Source organism: Sciurus carolinensis, chromosome 1 (genome assembly GCF_902686445.1).
Source record: "Sciurus carolinensis chromosome 1, mSciCar1.2, whole genome shotgun sequence".
Lineage (NCBI taxonomy): Eukaryota > Metazoa > Chordata > Mammalia > Rodentia > Sciuridae > Sciurus > Sciurus carolinensis.
In genome coordinates this window covers 188,295,439-188,315,459 of record NC_062213.1, presented here as the reverse complement: position 1 = coordinate 188,315,459, position 20,021 = coordinate 188,295,439, and the positions used below count along the sequence as shown (strand labels likewise).

At 53.2% G+C, this 20,021-nt stretch overlaps 2 protein-coding genes across 7 annotated transcripts in view; one reads left to right on the top strand and one right to left on the bottom strand.

Moving 5' to 3' along the window:
* Positions 1-6,792, bottom strand: part of Mecr (mitochondrial trans-2-enoyl-CoA reductase) — a 30,463-nt gene extending 23,671 nt beyond the window's left edge. Inside the window, exons 1-2 of one of the 3 annotated variants that reach the window (XM_047529296.1) lie at positions 6,582-6,719; positions 58-262 (exon numbers count right to left, since the gene is read on the bottom strand). Coding sequence is in view for 1 of the 3 variants with exons in the window: in XM_047529295.1 (XP_047385251.1) it covers positions 6,582-6,754 (173 nt within the window). In the remaining 2 variants the exon portion in view is untranslated. Of the gene's footprint in view, positions 1-57; positions 263-6,581 lie in introns of all 3 variants that reach the window. The other 2 variants (XM_047529295.1, XM_047529297.1) reach the window with 2 other exon arrangements.
* A 4,643-nt stretch (positions 6,793-11,435) lies between these two features.
* Positions 11,436-20,021, top strand: part of Ptpru (protein tyrosine phosphatase receptor type U) — a 71,977-nt gene continuing 63,391 nt past the window's right edge. For all 4 annotated transcript variants that reach the window (XM_047551217.1, XM_047551206.1, XM_047551197.1 and 1 more), the window contains exon 1: positions 11,436-11,613. In XM_047551217.1, the coding sequence (XP_047407173.1) occupies positions 11,541-11,613 (73 nt within the window). In that variant the 5' untranslated portion in view covers positions 11,436-11,540. The remainder of the gene's footprint in view (positions 11,614-20,021) is intronic.

Sequence of the window (20,021 nt, the reverse complement as noted above, 5' to 3'; positions counted from 1 at the left end):
GCTGGACCTCTGCTACAGTGACAGCAATTTCTCTTCCCTGTTCTTTTTTGAACTTACCAAAGGAAAGTGTGGCTGAGTTGTGGAGTGCAAAGGCGGCACCCAAACAGCCTGGTTAGCCTGTGAGTCACCTTCCCGTACCGGTCACTCCCTTCCCTGTGAGTGTAATGGCGCCACGCAGCTTGTAGGGATGCCACTGTCTTCCATCGACAGATCCCAGACTGGATAAAGTCACAATGGCTCCTTTGAGGCCGAGACTGTACACCTGTGACGCCATATGAAGTACAAGGGAGACAAAAGCGGGCAGAAGAAAGAGCCTTTTGAGAGAGGGAAAAAAGAGGCCGGTCCCCTGGGGACGGGCTCAGACATTTGCTGTGTAAGGTGGGCACTGGCCCGTTCTGCTGAGCTCTCTTCGCCCGCCTTCCACATTTAATTAGCAACCACTTGTACTTATCTCTCATCTTCCACTCCGTCACCCCGAAATGGTCAATATCATTTTAAGCAAGAACAGGTGGGGAGAGTGCCCCTCACCGGAGACTTTCTCATCTGCTCAGTTCAGAGCCAAGAACATGGGACTCATCACAGGGCACTGGGTAAAGGAAACTGACACGTCATGTGGCTCTCCCGGTCTGTCCCCAAGGTCAACAAGCTGCCTCTGTGACTTGGTGAGATGTCTGGTGTGTTGGGTCCCTTGTTCTGGGATTTTACTAGTACTGAATAAGTAGGGCACCGCTGGGCAGGTGTGCGGACTGGAGTTCCTCACTGCAGCTTGTGATTTCTTGACCCCAGGAGGGAATAGTGGTGGTCGTCTCGGCTGGTGGGGAGCTCAGGGAGAGCGCGTTCCCTGGGCAGAGCTCTTTTCCTGTCACAAGCTGTGCTGAGCACGCCTATCTGCCTCTCTGGCCTCTTCTGGCTCCCCAGCCTCCTTCCATTCAGGACTCATCTTTTGGCTCACTGTTCTTTTTTCTTGCCGCACTGGGGATGGAACCCAGACCTCGACTATGGGAGGTAAGCACTCTGCTACTGAACTGCATCCCTGGCCCTTTTTTTCTATTTTGGTACCAGGGATTGACTCAGAGGGCTTAACCACTGAGCCACATCCCAACCCTTTTTATTTTTTTGAGACAGGGTCTAAGTTGCTGAGGCTGGCTTGGGATCCTCCTGCCTCAGCCTCCTGAGTCACTGGAAGTACAGGCATGTGCCCAGCCTTTTTTTTTTCCTTTTGACACGAGGTCGTACTCTGTTGCCCAGGTGGGCCTCAAATCCCTGGGCTTGAGCTATCCTTCCACCTCAGCCTTCCGAGCGACTGGAGCAACCCCTGGCAGGCAGTGCAGTGCCTGCTTTGCTCTCACTGTTGGGCGGTGGTGGCGAGGCCTAGGGGGAGGTCTTTAAGTCATTGAGGGTGTGCCCCCCAAATGGACTGTCTTTCCCTTTCTCTCTTTCGCTCCCTGGCTTGAGATTAGGTGAATGGTTTTGCTATGCGCTCTGGCCTATGATGGGCTGCCTTGCCACAAACCAAAAAGCAGTAGTGCCTCTTGTTCAGGGACTGGACTCTCCAACACTGTGAACCAAAATAAATCTTTTCTCTTTATAACTTAATTAGCTCAGGTATTTTATTATGGTGATGAAAAGTTGATTAACACCACGGTGAGTGTTCTGGCAGGAGAGAGTGTTGTTTGGGGAGCGTGGGCTAAGGAGGGGTGTACGTTTTGAGGTACACAGAAAAGGGAGCTCTGAAGGTCTGTTCCTGTGCTTACCAGGATGCTTACCTGCTGACCTTGGCCAAACCCTTCCTTTTACTGAAGAGTAACTGAAGAGAATGGAGACTGGGATGTTTTCCTTGCTCTAATCACTGGTGGTAGAGGTGGGAGTGGAACCCAGACCAGCTTTTGCAGGTGGTCCCCAATGGAATAGCCTGAATCAGTCTGACCTTGTGTCCTCTTTGTTTGTGGACCCCTCCCCCAGGCCAGGCAGCACACTAGAGTGGCAGGAGCCACTAGCAAAGGGCAGACAGCAGTAATAACCTGCAGCTGTGCTGAGTGACGGCACTTCTCCCAGATGCTGTGGGGGGATGGGGAAGACTTGAGCCCATTGTGCGATTTCCTGGAGGTGTGCCAACTTTCACCTCCAGAGGCGAGAATGAGGAACCTGGGGCAGGAGGACTTGGCCCTGAACCCCACATCTGAAGCGCAGATGGAAGGTAACACATGAATGTTACAGGATGTGGAATCCACTGGCGTGTGAATCCTGTGACCTCTGGCTAGTCCCGAGCTGATTCAGCAGGTAGATCCCTCAAAGGGACTCCACACTGAGTGCATAGTAGGCTCTCAATCAGTGATCAAACATGCCACGTTTCCTTTTCCCTCCGGGATCCTGCACATGCAGATTCTTCTGCTGGAACATTTCTACATTTTCTCCCCTCATTAACAGCTCCCCTGCCCTCCTACGGGGCTCGGATCTCCTGTATCCAGAGGAAGCATTCTCTGACCTCCCCGAGGGGGTCAGGGACCCCTCTTCTGGGTCCCCTACACTCGGAACATGACCCACCACAGCTTACTGCTCTGGGCGCTGGTGGCCTGTCTCCTGGACTAGACTAGGGATTCCTAAGGACAAAGCCCATAAATTATTTGTCTCCGCATCCTCCATGCCCAGTTCTTAGTATGCCTTCAAAGAATAAATGCTAACTTACTAATGAATGGACGGTTTCCGTTCCCCTCATTCACAACAGTGAAAAGGAGCCCCACAGAGCACCAACCAAAAGGCTAAGTTTTTTTTTTTCAAAGTAGTAATAATACTGGTTTAAAAATCAAGTTACCTGCACAAAGTTTTGGTATTAAACACTGATATCAAAGGTAAACAGAAGCCCCTAAGAACACACAGTGCCCTACAGTGATAGCCTGGGGTGCCGCTCGGCTCCCCAAATTCCATTTGTCTTAAGGTAGAATGGGTATGTGTCCCAGGTTTTTCCAGCTCAATTTCATCTTGTACCAGCGCGGGCAGGTGAGGGCGCATGGCCAGGATACTGTTTTACCACAGCTTCGGGGTCTGAAAGGGGAGGGGACAGAGGGTAGTGCGTCTGTCTTCTCCAGGGTGGGGCTGCCCTTCCTATAAAGAGCGGAAACTCAGGCCACCTGGGTGACCTGTAATTTCACTTTCTTTTCAGATTGATTTTATTCCCCATTTATCTCATTCTCAAAAGTTCTTTGGGATAATTGTCGTTTCCTCAGGATTTTTTTTTTTTTTTTTGGTACCAGGGATTGAAGTCAGTGGGCACTTAACCACTGGGTCACATCCCCAGCCCCTTTTTATATTTTATTAGAGACAGGATCTCGCTGCGTTGTTCTGGGCCTCGCTATGTTGCTGAGGCTGGCTTTGAACTTGTGATCCTCCTGCCTCAGCCTCCCAAGCTGCTGGGATTATAGGCGTATGCCATGATGCTTGGCCTCGTCAGGATTTTTAATGAAGGTCTAGTTCTATGATCTTGGACAAGTGCCTTTCAATCTTCTCAAGTCTCAGTCTCCTTGTATGTAAAATGGGGATAACAATGACCAAACTAGATTACTGTGATTTTTTTTCCCCAGTGTTGGAGACTAAATCCAAGGTAGGTAAGCTCTACTCCCAGCCCTATCGTGATTTTAAAATTCCTTGCTATGTGAGAACTTAGCCCAATGTACATAGTAGGTATAAACAAATGAGAACTCTTTCCACCATAACACCCAGAGAATAGAAAAGTTCTAAGAGGCCTTTCAGGAAAAGGAAAAAAAAAAAAAAAAAAAAAAAAAAAAAGGAAAAGGAAAGAGAAGGTCATTGGGCCTCTAGGAACAATTTGACAGAGAATTAAGATCCCGAAAGGGACAAGAGCAGTGGGGAACCTCTGAAATTTCTACCATGTTTGTATCTCCCATGCAGGCTGACTTCGTTCAGGTCAGCAGTTCAACCCTTTAAATGAAAAAGGCCCAAGTACTTATTTAAGGGCCCATTTGGGAGGAAGGGAAAGAAACTAAGAGACAAGGGAAAATAGCTTAATAGAGAGAAGAGCTGGAGTGTCTGAGGGTCAACAGAAGTGAAAGTAGGGACATTTGGAAGTTTGACATGAGAAAAGGCCTCATTTTGAGGAGTTCTGCAATCCCTCGGATCTGAGCTCACTCCCCACCTCCTGCTCCAGAGCTCTGGCCCTCGGTGCAAGCATCACAAACCACAACAGTTTGGGGAATGCTGTTAGTACTCTGGATAGTTCCATGACATTACTGGTGTAACCTGATCCAGACACCCAGTTACTGTGATGTGTAAAGGACACCTGATTCTTTCTGTGACAGTGTGGTTACCCTAAACCTCATAAGACATGACTACAAAGAGATTCCCAGTCTCTGGCCTCAGTCCATACATGAAAAGAATAAAGTTGCCTGAATCTGGGTCAGAAGGGAAAGGTGCCTTTTGGGGACAGAGGGAGAAGTACTGCTTGCCTGGTCATTTATCCACATGGCAGTGGCTCTTAACCCTGGCTGGGCAGCAGTTACCTGGAGACCTGCAGAGTTTTAAACAACACAGAGGCTCCAGGCCATCCAACCCAGACCCATTTCACCACAGGTGACTGAACTGTGAAGCCAAAGTTCATTATAATGCTTTGTGGAAATATGTTTTGAACTTCAGGGAAATCACTAGGGTTTCACACAAGGAGACGAGAGAGGTTGTCTTTTTCTTCCTAAGCAGGAGCTGCAGAAGACTCTTCCAGTTCTGGCTCTCCAAGGAGGGACTCAGGAAGCAAGGGCACTTAGCTGTTGAAGCTTCCCAGGCCTTCCTCAGCACCACAACAGAACTCAATCAAAGGTGTATTTCTTAATGAAATTTGACTCAGCTTTAACTAACATTACTAAAGCACTGTTTTGTGGCTGGTCCTGCACCAGACATGTAAATCCCAAGCCTGTGGAGAGGCATTACATCCTCCTCGCCTGGGGTGCACTCCTGGAAATGACTTCCAGCCCACGCAGCACAAACCTCAGGAAGAGGTTTTCTCTGGTGCAATGATTTATTACCTACAATCAAAATACAACTTGGGGTTTATTGTCTTTTTTTCCTGTGGTGCTAGGGATCAAACAGGATTTCCTGCATGCTAGGCAAGTGCTCTCCCACTGAGAAACACCGCCAGCCCCGATGTGTCTTCTTGATATTCCTTTTAATTGCTCTAAAGGTGGATGTAAGTAGGTTGTGTGTATGACCTTGAATTTATCTGCAGCTGATCCTCTCTGCCTGTCAAAATATCTAGCCTATATTTTAACCATTAAAACAATTCCATGTTTGCCCATCCTTTGTTAAATGATCAAACTCTTGTTGGGAATCTAAGATTTGTGCACAGTACACGGCAGGGGAATATGCAGGTGACTTTTTGGTGGAGAACATTACATTATATTTAGCTGATTAGTCCCATGAGCTATTTCTGTATTGTCACCATTTAAAAAATTATGTTTTTAGTAGTCAATGGACCTTTAGTTTTTATTTATTTATATGTGGTGCTAAGAATCGAACCCCAGTGCCTCACACATGCTAAGCAACCCCATTCCTGTCTCCGTTTTAAAATATGATGAAACTGAGACTAAGAGAAGTTCAGCGACTTGTCAAACACACACACAAGTCAGAGCAAAGATTTAACTCAAGTACTAAGTCCTAGATTTGTGCTTTCGCTTTAGCGCCACACCAGCAGCCTGAACAGCCCTTTAGAATATTTACATGCAGATTTATTAATAGTTGACAATTCACATACTGTTTTTTTTATCAGTCACATGCAAAAATCATTAATTAAGATCCAATAGCATTTTATGAGGACATGATCATAAAGTTGTAGGAGGCTCAGAGAGGTTGAGTGACTTGCCCAAGATCAAACAGCTACTAAAGGGCCGAGCTTGTATGTGATGTTAGGTTTGCGGGGCTTTGAAACAGCTCTCTTTAAAGGAAGCCAAGATGTACATATGGTGCAGGAGAGAAGAACTCATGAGATAAAAGTCAGAAGCCATGGATTCTAGTCTCTTTCCAATCACTTATTAGCTGTCTCACTTTGGACAAGTTCCTTGCCCTCTGTAAAATGGAAAGAACAATCTAAAACCGATTTAACTGAGAAGTGAAGATTCAATGGATGTAGGAGTATTCTGACAACTCCTTCTAAAAAACAGGAGGGTTTAGAAACACGGTGTGCCAGTCAGCAATTCTGTCACTTATTGGATGTACGACCTTGGGCAAAAGATTTCACCTAATGCCTCAGTTTTCTCGTCCGCAAAATGGGAATAAATCCAGTAACTACCTCAACGTGCTTGTGACAACTGAATGATGAATCAACAATCATCTAAACACAGGATGTCGCCTGACACAACATTCGATGAACAAACGTTACCCTTTACATTATGACTCTCCGGTCTTCTGCTACCTCGAAGCACCGACTTTCTGAGATATCAAAGGCGCCCTGGACTTCAGTTTCTGTCTTGCCACTCTCTGCCCGTTTCCTCGGACCCTATCCCTCTCTTCCCGATTCAAAGCCCACCTCAAACCCTTTTAGAAAACCCCGTTCCCTTCCAGGATTCGGCGCCTTCTCTTACTCCACGACCTTGGCTGGATCTCCGTGGCTCCTATAGATCAGCGCCCGGACCCGGGAGGGTTGGACGGATGCAGAGTAGGAGGCAGCACCACTGTGGCGGCGCCAAGTTGCTAGCAGTCCCGGCTGCAGCTGCGACCTGGCTTGCGCCCCCGACAGCGCGCAGCGGACCCACATGCTCCTTTCAGCCAACGCAGAACTCGGCGCACGCGGACACGTCATCGTCCTGCGACCGCGCGCCTGCGCCCCGCCCCTCGCCCGCCCCTCGCCCCGCCCCGCCGCGCGGCCACGCCCCAAGGCCTCCTTAAAGGACCGTCTCCTTCCTCTACCCGCCGCGCGGGGGCGCTTGGTGAGACCTCGTGGGAACCAGGGTTGGAAAGGGCAGGGACCTGCTGGAGTTGCAGTTTTTCTGAGCCCTCCAGCGCAGCTTTTCCAGCAAGGAGAGTCTGGGACTGGCCTACTGCTGTGTCTTCAGCCTGCGCTTTGTTGTTTGATTTGGGGAAGTCATTTACTCTCCCTCCGCCTCACTTTCCTTTTTTTGAGAGCCCACCGTGCCAGGCTTGTGGGTGACCAGACTTTTTAAGGTGTTATTTTATGTAATCTCGAGTAATCTGGAAAGGCACGGAAAGGCAAAACTTCCCTATATTGAATGGCGACGATAAGGAAGCAGTAGTTAGAAGACAGGTTGAAATCCTAGCTTTGTTGCTTCCTAACTTGGAAAAATGATAATAATATGCTTCATCTCAGATTGTTGTGAGTATTGGTTGCAAGAATAGAAGAGTGTTATCGTGGACACAGGAGACTTCGTAGAAACGTTAAGTGTGTTCTGATAGATAAGGGAGGAATCACAAGGAGGGTGCCTTTTCAAAATGCTCACTGCGGAGATTGAGTGGGAAACTGGAAATTCTTTGTAAAAAGATCTAGCCCTTAAAGATGCTAGGTCTTATTTTTGGAGGAGAGAAGACATGAACATAACTATAACCCGAGTTGAACATTAGCACATGCCAGAGTGCGCTGCTGTAGTCTGAAGAAGAGATGTGCTGCGGGAAGCATGCTGGGGGCCGTGGAGGAGGTGCTATTGAAGCTGGCCTGTGACTCAGAATCCTCTGTGCATAACATCATGCAGTGTCCCATCTCAGACCTACTGAATTAGAATCTTGGGGAGAGGCCTGGGAGTATACACCCTTACAGGTTCCTAAGAGTATTATGATGCAGGTGGACTAGGGAGTAGTAGCTTTGAGAGAGCCAGGGAGTTCCTTTATATGGATTTTGGTCACCTGAAATTCGCTCTCTAGACCCTTTGCCTTGAGTATGGTAGCACAGCAGAATACAGTGATTAAGGATGTGGAAACTGGACTCTGGCAAATCTGACCGTCCTGAGTGAGTCCTGGCTTTTAAATTCTGCTATTTGATTTTGGACAAGTCATTTGGTTTCTCGATTTCCATTTTCTTGTAGTTAAAAATCAAGGAAATAGAGCTAGGGATGTAGCTTCGTGGTAGAGCACTTACCTAGCATTTGAGAGGCCCTGGGTTCAATCTCTAGCACTGCAAAAACAAACAAAGAAACAAAACCCCAAACTCCTAAAAATTGTGGGATTAATAGTTATGTTTCATTGCAGATGTTTCATTCATCAAATGAAATATTCACTTGAAGCATTTAGCACAATGCTTGGCACATGGAAGCATTTGATAACCATTATTAGGGGGTTATTGTAGAGATTGAGAAATATCATATGTAAATCAGACTAGGGTCTAGCTTATAGTACATGCTCAATAAATGTCTGCACTTGTTTTTATTCTTAGAGAAAGAAAATTCATGTCCCATGGGGGGGAATGTCTTGATCCCATAGTTGTATGAGAGTACATACACACACACACACACACACACACACACACAGTGCACACAAAACCCAGTCCTACTGAACTATTTTTACAGTGACACACAGGCCAACAAGGAGGTTCAAAATAACCCTCTATTGTAAGACTCTTTCGGTGACATTGAGCTGTTGACATTATTTTTTCCTACCACATTGGCGCCTCTGAATCTCTGGGCAGCCCAACCAGGAGGCCTAGAGAATCATCCGATAAGTCGTCTTCCTTGGCTGGACTTTATCTCTCTGCACCTTCCTATAATGCTTGCTTTTAGTCTAGGCCATCTGGGTTCCCCCAGGGGCACAGTTTGAGAACCAGTAATTGAATTGGTGGTCCTGACCTTGCATTCAAGACCCTTTGCACCTCGACTCCCACCCTGTCTTTCCAGCTTTCTCTTCTCTTTGGAGGGTGCACAGCCTGTGATCCAACCCACCTCCTACCCACCTGGGCCAGCACTTCCTTGTCTAATGTTTCTCTTCAGGCTGTTCCTTCTGCCTGAAATCCTCTTTCCTGCCTTCCCTACCCGGGCAACTCCAGGTTCGGATATCATTTTATTGAGTCAACCCCTGCCACCTTTGTGTTTTCTCTGGACCAGTGCTATGGCCTTTAGGACAGTGTCTCACAGTTACTGATGTGCCCACTTCCCCCTCCAGCTAAATGTAGGGCCATGTTTGGATCATCTCCATGACACTGGTACTCAGTATGGGGCCAGGCACAGGGTAGGCGTCATAAATATTCCATGAGTTGCAAGTAATTGAATTTCCTCTTGGCCTGGCACTGACTATAGTGTCGTCTCCTTTTCCCTAGATTTGGGCCGGGTGCTCTGGGCTAGGGCAGTCTTTCTTCCTTTCTTCTTCTCAAGGATTGTAGAAATCTGTGGTCTATTTAAAGTAAAGCAGACTTTCTCTTTTCATCTGACCACCTGTTGCTCATACTGTCTTTTTTTCTCCCATCAGTCTCTGCTGCCTTTCCCTGTACAGGAGCAAAGGGATGAGGAATCAGACCTGGACTGAAGTCCTGGGTCCACCATTTACTAGCTATGTGACCCTGGGTCAGTGCCTCATGCTCTCTGAAGCCTCACTTTCCATACCTGTAAAATGAGATCACCAATAAGCTCCCGTCCCAGGCTCCTTTCAGAGTCCTCTGCAAACAGCATCCTTGGCTCTTTCTTCTGTTCCCCAGTTTTCCCTTGTTTTCTGCCCTGTCTCTCCCCTGCTCCAGCATCTCTCCCTGTTTCTTATTCCAATCCTTCTTTCCTTGCTCTGCTCTCTTTCCCCATGACTGACTCTCTCTCGCTTAGGACCTCACTCAGTTACTGAGGATGGCCTCGAACTTCCGAGCCTCCTCTCTCAGCCTCCTGAGTGGCTGGGATTACAGGCCTGTGCCACCATCCCTGGTTCCCTGTTGTTTCTTGTTTGACCCGGGGAACCCGTGGACCTCTCCAGCTGTACCTGAGTCCCTTCTCCTCCCCATCACTCCATTCCAGCTGCCCAACCTCCTTGTCACTCCTCAAACCCACCAGCTTTTGTCTTTGCACAGGTTGTCCCCGCTGGCTGCACTGTTCCTCTCCACTGATTTGCATGAGGCTGGCTCTTCTTATACATTAGACCTCGGCTCCAATGGCATAATGTCACTTTCCCCGTGAAGCCCTTCTGGACCACCTTATCTTCAGTGGACTCCCTACCCCATGTTCTTTACCACAGCACTTCACCCATTTCTTTTAGAGTGCACATCACAGGTTGTAATTATATATTGATATACGATTGCTGTTGGTCTCCCCCACTAGAACAGAAGCTTCATGAAAACAAGTGCCATGTCTATATTAGCTCATTTAGCATCTACGCATCCATTTAGGATTTATTGAGCACCAACTGCATGCCAGATACCAGGCACTGTGGTACAGGACAGTCTTTCCCTAAGGACTGTGGGAGTTCATGTTTTAGAGGTGAAGACAAATAACGACTCCATCAAATCACAGGTGCTCTGTTCAGAACTACAAAAACCCTCTTCCCCTTACTGTTCATTCTCCCAAATTCTCTGGTGTGTGACAGTGATAAGGGACATGTCAGAAAATTTGCTTTTTTTTTTTGTTCTTGTCTTCCCACTGAAATGTAAACCCCATGAAGACAGGGATGTAGATTTTTTGTCAGTTTTATTTTTCTACGAAAATACATGAATACATGAATCAGTACCCCATAGGTATCTGTGAAATGAATGGGTTTCCAGATGGTAGGCAGGTCTCTGCTCCTATTTTAATTCAAGCCAGACAACCTGAATTCCAAACTTGGTGCTGCCTAAAACTAATTTGTAACCTTGGAAAAGTCGCTGTCTCTGTACAATTTGCTCCGCCACAGTGTATATGCCTAATCAGGTTAGGGGGAAGGTTAAATGAGTCCTGGGGAGAAAGCACATACAACGTGCTTGGTTTTACATAGCATTGGGCAATTAGTTTGCCGATTATTGTGCAAGAGCTTTATTGGAAGAGGCCTAAATATACTTAACCTGTGTAGCCAGAGGGTAGAGCAGGACCAGTGAGGGTTGGCAAGGGAGGTGGATTTCACGTCATGGAAAGGAAGAGCGTTCTAAAAGCCAGCGTTGCCAACAATGGCTCTTGGTAGGTGATGAGCACCCTCTAAGTATGAATGTGCATTTGGAGGGACCGAGGTAGAGAGAACTCAAGCATCGGATAGGACAGAGCAGCGGGCGTCCCTGAGTCAGTGGCTGAGAACTTAATGAAGCAATGAGCGTGCTCGCTTGAGAATGTCGGTGCTTGGTAAGTGCAGAACAAGTGGGCATCCAGTCTAGGCCACCCGATCTCCGGTCGGGGTGCCCGAGTGGGGGAGGGGTGTGCCGGGGCTGGCCGGCTAGCAGCGCGCGCCTCCGCCAGCAGGGGGCGCGCCGAGACCGCGGAACGCGGGGCCGGGCCTGACGTCAGCGCCCCGTTCGCTCCGGCTCCCGCTCTGGACTCCGCGCCAGTCCCGCTCTGCGCCGCGCTGCTCCGCTCCGGCTCCGGCTCGCCTCGGGCTCGGCTCGGGCTCAGGCGGCGGCGCCCCCCGCGCCGGGCCCCGGGGCAGGCGGCGGCGCAGCAGCCATGGCCCGCGCTCAGGCGCTCTTCCTGGCGCTTACCTTCCAGCTCTGCGCGCCCGAGACCGAGACTCCGGCAGGTAAGCGCGCGGCGGTCGGACCAAGCTTGCCCCGTGAGCCTGGGGCCCGTGGCGCAGCTCGGAAGAAAGTGTGAGTGTTGGGTGCCCGCGCCTTAAGACCGTGCTCCCTGTGTGTGCCTGAGTGTAAGATGCAGGGTTGTGTGTTCGGGGTGTTGTGTGACTGCGAATGTTGTGTGTCCGTAGTTCTGCGTGCAAGAAAAGGTGCTGTGTGTGTTGTTTGTCTACGAGCGTGTTGGGGTGGATGTACATCGAGGCATTGGTTGTGCGCTGAGTGTTTTCTGTGTCTGCCGGTGTGTAGCGTTCGTGCGGCCAAGTAGATTGTGTGTCTGTGTGTGTATCTGAGTTGAATTGTGTGGCCGGAGTTGAATCTGCTAATGTGTTGCATTTGTTTGCATTCTGTATGCTCTGGCCGGGAGTGCTGTTGGTTGTGTGTCTGAGAATGGGTTGTGTGTTTGTGTTTTGCTTGTGTTCGAGTGCTATGGATCCCGCCCGAGTGTGGACCGGGGAACGCATGTGTGATGTGTGTGCTGGTGAGATCCGTGTACGTGTGGAGGCGTGGGAACGGGTCCGGAACGTGTGTGCCGGTGCGCCGAGTGCGCGGTGTGTACGTGTGGGAGTGTCTGGGGTGTGTGGTGCGCGCCGCCGGGGGCTGTGGGTCCGAGTGAATGCCAAGTGTGCGGGGAATGCGTGTGTGGGAGCGTGTCTGGAGCGGATGTGAGTGTGCGAGTGTGTCGGTGCGCGCTGGCAGCGTGTCCAGGAATGCTGGGCCGCGGGCGAGTGTGCCCCGGGCTCGAGGGGCAGGGGGTGCTGTGTGTGCGTGCGCGCGTGGCGCGACGGGCCGGAACAAGTTGTCGCGGCGGGGGCCCTCGGCGGCGCGGGTCGGTGGGCGGGAGGCCCGGGGCGCGGGCGGGAGGAGGAGGCTGGGGCCCGCGGCCGCCGACTCCGACATGTCGGGCTGTTTGTTGTTTCGCAAGTTCGGCGCGGCGCTGGCGGGCTGCTGATCCGAGGCGGCGCCGGGGCCGCGGGGCGCCGGGCCGGGCGGGGCCGGCTGCGGGGGGCGCAGGCGGCGGTGGCGGGGCGGGGCTGCGGCGTCGGGGCGCGGGCAGGGCCTGGCCGGCTGCGGCGGGACGGCGCCCCCTCCCGGGGCGCGCAGGGGTCCGCCGCGGTCTCCCGGGACGCCCCCTTGGTGGGCTCCGCAACTTTGTGCAGCCTCGGGGCCGGCCGGGCCTGAGTGTGCGTACGTGTGTGAGTGTGAACGTGTGTCTCTGCGCTCTTTCTTTCGCGGTCACACGTTGTCTGGGTGGCTTTCGGAGTCTGGTGCCTTCCTGGGGGGAGGGGGGCGTCGTGGCCACGGGTCTGAACACGTGTATCCAGAGCTTGGGTCTATGTCCGAGTGCGCGTCGGAGTGTCTTTTGTGGACCGTGCGTCGGGCTGTGTTTGTGCGTGCGTGTGCCTGGGTGTGCGTGCCCCTCAGCCCACCCCGAGCCGGGATCGCAGGCCGTCGTCCCTCTCCCGAGGCCTTCCGCGCTCTTGTCCCCGCCACTGGGCGCGGAGTAACTGGGAGACGCCCGCGGGATTCGGCTGAGACCCATGCAGGGTCTCGGAGAGATTCCTTCTGTCAGCTTGCCTGGGACGTTCATGTTCCCACCTCCTGCTTGGGCGTTCCTGCCGGAGCTCTTCGGGTCACTGCGGTCACTGGCACTGAGCTTGGGCCTTGCCCTACAGCTTTGGGGTCATCGCTAGCTCGGCAAGGTTTAGCTTTGACTTCCTGATAACCAAAAGGATGGCCCAGGTGACTTGCCTCCGGTCCTTCCCCAACTCCTCCCCCATGCCCTGCGGTGATTTGCCCCTCCCCCACCCCAGATCAAACCCGAGGGGTACTTTATACTCTCCCACTCCCACCACCATCACCTTGATTCCAAGAACACACCCACATGGGTCCCCACTCCTGGCACAGGGGATTGTCAGGATGGGGGTTTGGGAATGAGACCTAGAGCAAGTTACTTCCATTCTTGATGCCTCAGTTTGTAAGCTGCCTCATGGATGCTGCACGGTACTTGGCATATTGTAAAGTAAGGCTGTGTCTGGGAGGGCCAGGTAACAAAATATGGGTTCGAAGGTTGTTACAAAGCATGGAGACTGTGATCTGAAGCCAGAGGGACCTGTGTTCAAATTCTGCCTCCGTACCCCATGGTCCCTGTCAGTGTGAGCTTGAGCGAGTTCCTTCACTTCTCAAGTGCCCTGCTCCTGCCTGCCTCCTAGGTTTTCTGTGTCGTTTCTCAGTGAATTACTGCAAACCTGGCAGTAATTTATTCTATTGTGCTCCAGCTCATTTGTCCTTTTGGTGGCTGGAACTGTGGATAGCAGGAATGAGGGCGAGGCTGCCCAGTGGTTTCAGGTTGGGCAATAAAAGCTTGTCTGAGCAGACCACCCGTCTCCCTAGGGCTGCAGAAGGGAGCTCCACAGGAAGCCATGAGAGTGGCCAGGGCTGGGACTGTGAGCTCCTGGCAGCCTCCTGCCCAGCTCAGGTGGCAGGGAACTTCCAGCCTGGGCACCTGTTTGCTGGAGGCACGCTCCCATCCTTCCACACTTTCGTGACCTGAGTTGGGCTGGCCTTTCCGTGCCGGGCTGGGTCTGCCAGTGTTGCAGGGGTGCCTTGTGTTCCCCTCCTTCTTCCACTCCCTCCTCTGAGCCACCCTCTCTGTGTCCTCTCCTTATGCCCTCTTGGGTCTCTTCATCTGTTTACTTTTCTCTATCCTTATCCATCTTTCACCTGCAGGAAGGCTCCAACCTTTTCCCTTCACGGTGCCTGGGTTCTTCCTAAAATGCACGTTATAAACCCTGGGCAAAAGCCCTTTGAAGACTCGCCTTCCCTTTGGGGTTAGGTCCTTCCTTGGCCCTGTTGCTTGCTCTGGCTCCTGGCCCGCCTGTTCAGCCCCATCTTGTTTTGGGATTCTGTGTCCCGGCCAGCCTGACTCCCTCACCAACAGCCTGCTGAGTGCTCCCTGCCCACCGGCTCCTCTCCAGGCCTTTGCACGGGCCATGCTTCTCCCCAGACTGACTCCACCTCTTTGCAAGTCACCCCTGCAACTTGTTCCTCTCAGCTCGGATGTCACTTCTTCCCTTGAAGCCTTCCTTGGTTATTCTCTGTCCAAGCCCTGGGGAGGTGGGAGTTGTTTGGATTTTTCCCTAGCATTGTAATTATTGTAATTACAGCTTATTAGTTCTGTCTCCCTTAACTCGACTGTGAGCTCCATGAGGACAGGGACTGGCCCTTGGGAATCCTCAGTGCCAGGCAGGAGGCCAGGACCACCTAGTCTAAACAAATGTACGTGACCTGAAAGAATGAGTGAAATCAAGTGGGTCAGGATCAAAGCTGGAGATGCCAGATGGGGGCGCACTGACTCCACTGAAGGTAGAGATTGAAGAAATAGGTTTTCCCTCCAAGAATCTGGAAAATTCTGCCGCGGGCTGGTGTTATGTCATGAAAAGGCCGGTGTCACTGGGGAACTGAGTTGAGGAGGTTAAGACCCAGTCAGAGACTAAAGGGAGCGGGTCTCTTGCCTGCCCCTCCCCCAGGCTTCTTGCTGTGCACCCCTCCCCCTCCCCCCACCCTTCAGCAGCTGGCAGGGCCTGTCCAGTCCCCAGACTCAGCCCTTTGTAAGGAGGCCTGGGCGGTTGTTGAGGCTTCGAGTCCTAACGGTCGATCTGAGCGTCTGGGGAGTGGGGAGGGGGAGGGAGGACCCACTTTGGCAGACCCAACTGCAGTTCTCAGTCACAGATCTTAGATGGGTGGGTGAGGTTACCTCCCCGGTCCTGGTGGGGCTGGGGGAGGTGTGCGTGGGTGTGGCCCTGGCATCTGGGCAGCCAGAGTGGGGTGTGTGTGTTTGAGGGTTGGGTGATTGAGGCTGGGACACAGGACATACGTGTGACTGCTCAGGGTGGCTTGCCCTCTGGTCACCTGGCCTGGTGGGATCTGCTTTTGAGTGGGTAGTGGTGACAGCTGCTCCGATGCCCAGGAGCCTGCTGGGAGGGTGTGGAGACCCAGCCTCGTGCAGCACGGTCTGGGTGTGGGCTCCCCGGGTGTGCACGGTGGCTCTGCCCCTGCAGCTGGATGCATCTGGGCTCTGTTTCTCCGTGGCTCCCGTGTTCACAGCTGGCTTGTCCAGGGGACTTTCTACGGTGCCGGGCGCGTCTCCCTGCACTCTGCAGTACAGTGGGCGCTCAGTCACATGTAGCTATTACATTTAAGTTAGTTAAAATTAATTAGAATCAGAATTTCATCCCTCAGTCGCAGGAGCCAGATTTCAAGTCCTCAAGAGTCACTTGTTGCTAGCGACTGTGGTTGTACTAATTAGTGCAGGTGGAGGACATGGCCACCGTCGCAGGGGGTTCTGGGGATAGCGCTGGGCTAGAGGGGGAGGCCTGCAGCAGCTTGGTGAGGCCTGGGCTCCTCAGCCAGAGGAGTGAGTCTGGAAGGACCATCTCTCAGCGGCTCTTGGAGAGTCATGGTGACTCCACATTCCCTCTCCTGGCCTCATTATTTCTCACCTGGACCATTGCAGTGGACTCTCCTTGGTCTCCTTTCTGCCAACAGCCTCTACAATGCCTCCACCACCCTGTGACCAGAATGCTCTTTCTAAGGCAGATATTTAGGGTCCTGCCTCTCCCTTGCCCCAAGCTGATGGCTCCCCAGCCCCCCCCCCCCCCCCCCCCCCCCCCCCGGTACAAACCAACCCTAACGTGGCAGACAGGGCCCTGTGTGAACAGCCTCTCCTCCTCAACCCCTCTCCTTCCCGACTCCCTTTTGATCCAGGTAGATCCTTATCGACCCTCCCACAATGCCACCTTTGCCCCCCCCTCCGTGATGTGTTGAGAACACTCCTCCCCCACCCGAGTCCAGTTCCATCTTCCCTGGCGCAGCGAAGCCTTCCCAGTCCCCTCCTGGCGCTGTATGGGCCCACATGACCATGCGCTGCCCTTGCTTTCTCTCCTTTCCCCACTAGGCCAGGAGCCCGAGTGCTGGGCCGGCTCTTTGTCATCCCTGGTCTCCAGGGCCTTGAACCTGGTGGGTGCCTGCCAGGTGTTTGCATGGTGTGCCCCCTGCAGCATAGAGAAGGCTTGGAGGGGGTGAGGGCAGACGTGGGCAAGCCGCTCTGCTTCCTCACGTGACTCTGGGTGGGGGCCGCCATTGCCTGCCGAATGCTGGGGGCAGGACCCCGACGTGGCCAACTGAGCAGATCCTGCTGCCGATGACTGAGGAGGTCTTGGGCAGATCGCCAAGCTGCAGACCGCAGGGACTAGGGGTGGATGTGAAAGGACGAGGAGAGAGGTGGTTTGGGGGATTGCTCTCCTGAGAAGTGGGAAGCGACAGCCAGGAGAAAGACTGGGACGAGGTGTTGTGGGATTCTGGTCACACCTGGGGGACCGCCGGGAGTGGCGGATGGCTGGTGGTGGGTGTGTGTGTGGGCAGTGGGACAGTTGGCAAGGAGGGCGCAGGTGGTGTTGGAACAGCTGAGCACTGGGGGAGAGTTGGGAGGGACGAACGGGGATGAGGGACAGCTGAGGGTTAAGAGGTGACAACTGGGAGATAGCAGCAGCCTGTCTGGACAGAATAGGGGTCTTCACTGATAGTGGCAAGTGTGTTGCTCAGAATGCAGCCTCTGTGCGTGTGTGTGTGTGTGTGTGTGTGTGTATCTTTGTGTTTGTGCCTAGAGTGTGGTGGTTGTGAGCATGTGCTCAGGGCCACACCATCTGGTTCTGCTTCTAGTACTGGTTCCACCACTCCTAGCTGTGTGACTCTTGGGCTAGTACTAACTTCTCTGAGCCTTACAGTGTCCCCATTTGGGAAATGGGGATGGTAATAGAACTCGTTGCAGGACTTTCATGAAGAGAGAGATCTATATTTTTTTCTGGTACTGGGGATGGAACCTAAGGGTGCTTACCCACTGAGCCACATCCCCAGTTTTTTTTATTTTTTATTTCGAGACAGGGTCTCACTAAGTGGCTGAGGCTGGCCTTGAACTTGGGATCCTCCTGCCTCAGCCTCCTGAGTGCTGGGATCACAGGTGTGTGCCACCTTGCCCAACTGTGAGGATGTTTCGTATTTCTGTGTTTTTAGTCTAGAATAGGTCCTGGCTCGTAGGACGCACCATGAAGTATCAGCTGTTATGTGTGTGTGCGTGTGCAGGCCTCCTGTGTGCCCACAAGTTTCTTCTTGGGCTTCTGGTGAGGTCTGGTGGCAGGAGTGAGGGTGGGGAGGGAGGGGGAGGAGGTACTGGCCAGGTTGGCTGGGTCTGGCCCTCCTCTCACACCATCCCTGTTGTTGACCCCACTTCCTGTGCGAGGTCTAACCCGAGAGGTCTCCCTCTCTGTCTCCCCTGTCCCGCCCCACATTGCCCTGCCCTGGGCTGGGAGCCAGGGCATGAGCTTTAATTGTCCAAAAGGTTTTCAGCAGAAACTAAATTCATTGTTTGTCTGCCAGCACACGGGGCCCTGCTCAGATGTAAATACCTGGACAATGTGCTCAGTTCTGGATGGCCTGCCCTGTGGATGACAGTGGCTTCATCCTGTGCCCTTGGAGAGTCCCTGGGGTGGGAGATGTTGGAGGGTGGGGGTCAAGGTGGGAGAAGCCCACAGGGCAGATGAGGCTTGGTCCCCCGCCCACGGTCAAGCCGGGAGAGCCACAAGCACGGGGTTTTCATGGACCCAGGCTCCCTTCCCTGCCAGGGCTCCCCAGGGAGCCATCTGCAACTGTCCCCACAGCACTTTCGCAGCGTGTCACGTTGTTGCCTTACACTACGGAAGTGAGCCGCATCGTGGCTCTGGCTTGTGCGGTGTGTGCATCTGGGCTTGCTGCACCCAGCATCTTGGCACCGCACGGCACCTCCAAGCCGCGTGGCTGCAGTGGGATCCTGCGTTGCTCTGGAGGGAGGCTCCCTGGAGTTGTCCCCCTCGGCGGTGTCCCCTTGTTACGCGCCTCTGCTGCAGTGGTCCCTTCTCTCCTGCGTGGTGCCTTCGCAGCCTCTTCTGTGCCGTAGCGCTCTGCTGTGTGGTGTTCAGCCGGGAGGGCAGCTTCCCTCCGTTTCTGTACAGAGCCCCTCACGCTGCACCATATCTGAGACCAACACGTGGCTTCCTACGGGCACAGTGCACGCCTGCCCCATGGAGCGTTTCCACCCTGCCCTGAGGGTCTTGCTGGGCAGTCAGCATTACGTGGGGCAGCCGGACTCTCCTGGGTGTGGGGCACAGGCCTTGGATGGCGTATGCACTTCCGGCAGCTGGCCTGCTACCCAGCCCTGCATCTTAGCAGCATGTGGCACCTCTGCCCTGCACTGCATCTCTGCAGTAGGCGTCTGCACCGCGCCTGGCGCGCCGCCCTTCCTGTTCCTGGGCCTGGCCCATCGGCATTCCTCTAGTTCAGTTTATGAACGCAGGGCACCTTTGCTTGGTGGAGCACTCCTGTCCCACTGCTTCGGTACCCGCACTGCACTGTGCCTTCTGGCCCAGCCCATACCCTCCCACAACTGCCATCACGCTGCCACCATGGCATCTTGGTTTTTGGCTGTTTGTATCACCATAAAGGCTGGTGTCCTTTCCCAGGTGGGCAACCTCTGCACAGTGTCCTCACTGCAGTGCACATCTGCCCTCAGTGCACAGGGTCAGGGTCAGGGTCAGGAGGCAATACTTCCGCTGTAGCTTGGGACCGCTTTGTTGGGCTCCGGGCTGGCCTGGCTTCTTGTGGTCAGCACTGCCGCTCGGTGCCCAGCATTGCTCTGTGCATTGCAGGGATTCCTGCCGAGGGCCTCTGCCGGGCACTGTGCTGGTGGTAGGGTCGTGTGCATTCCATGCAGACCCAGAGCCCTTGAACCGCAGCTGCCATTCCACATGGCATCTTCTCTGCCTTTCATTTTTGTGCCACTTTCTGCCCCTCCCTGGAGTGTGTGCCTCCTCTGCTCCTCTGCTGTGTGTGGAGCTGCTGTTCAGGCCTGGGCTGCTACACCCAGCAGTTTGCTCTGCATCCTTCCCTTCCTGTCTCTGATCTGTTCTGCATGCTGGTGCCAGACACGTGCTTTCAGGGGGAACACCTGCTCCTTGTGGCCTGTGCTGGTATCTGGAGAGGGAGAGAGCCCGTGAGGCTCGGTCTGACCATCCGCCGTCTCTGTACCCATCGCATAGCCCTGAGCGCCCGCCCAGTGCCTTGTGCGTAGCACCTCCAGGCTGCACCAAGGTTCCCGCCAGTTCCTGCCAGACGTCGGTGCTGGGGGCTGTGCACTCTGTACCCTGCTCACGTGTGTCCTATAACCCCATTCTGCACGTATGCGGTGTGACGCTGCTGCAAAGCATGCTCAGCACACCACTCTGTGGTCTCACATTCCTCTCTTCACGGCGTCTCTGTGAGGTACGGA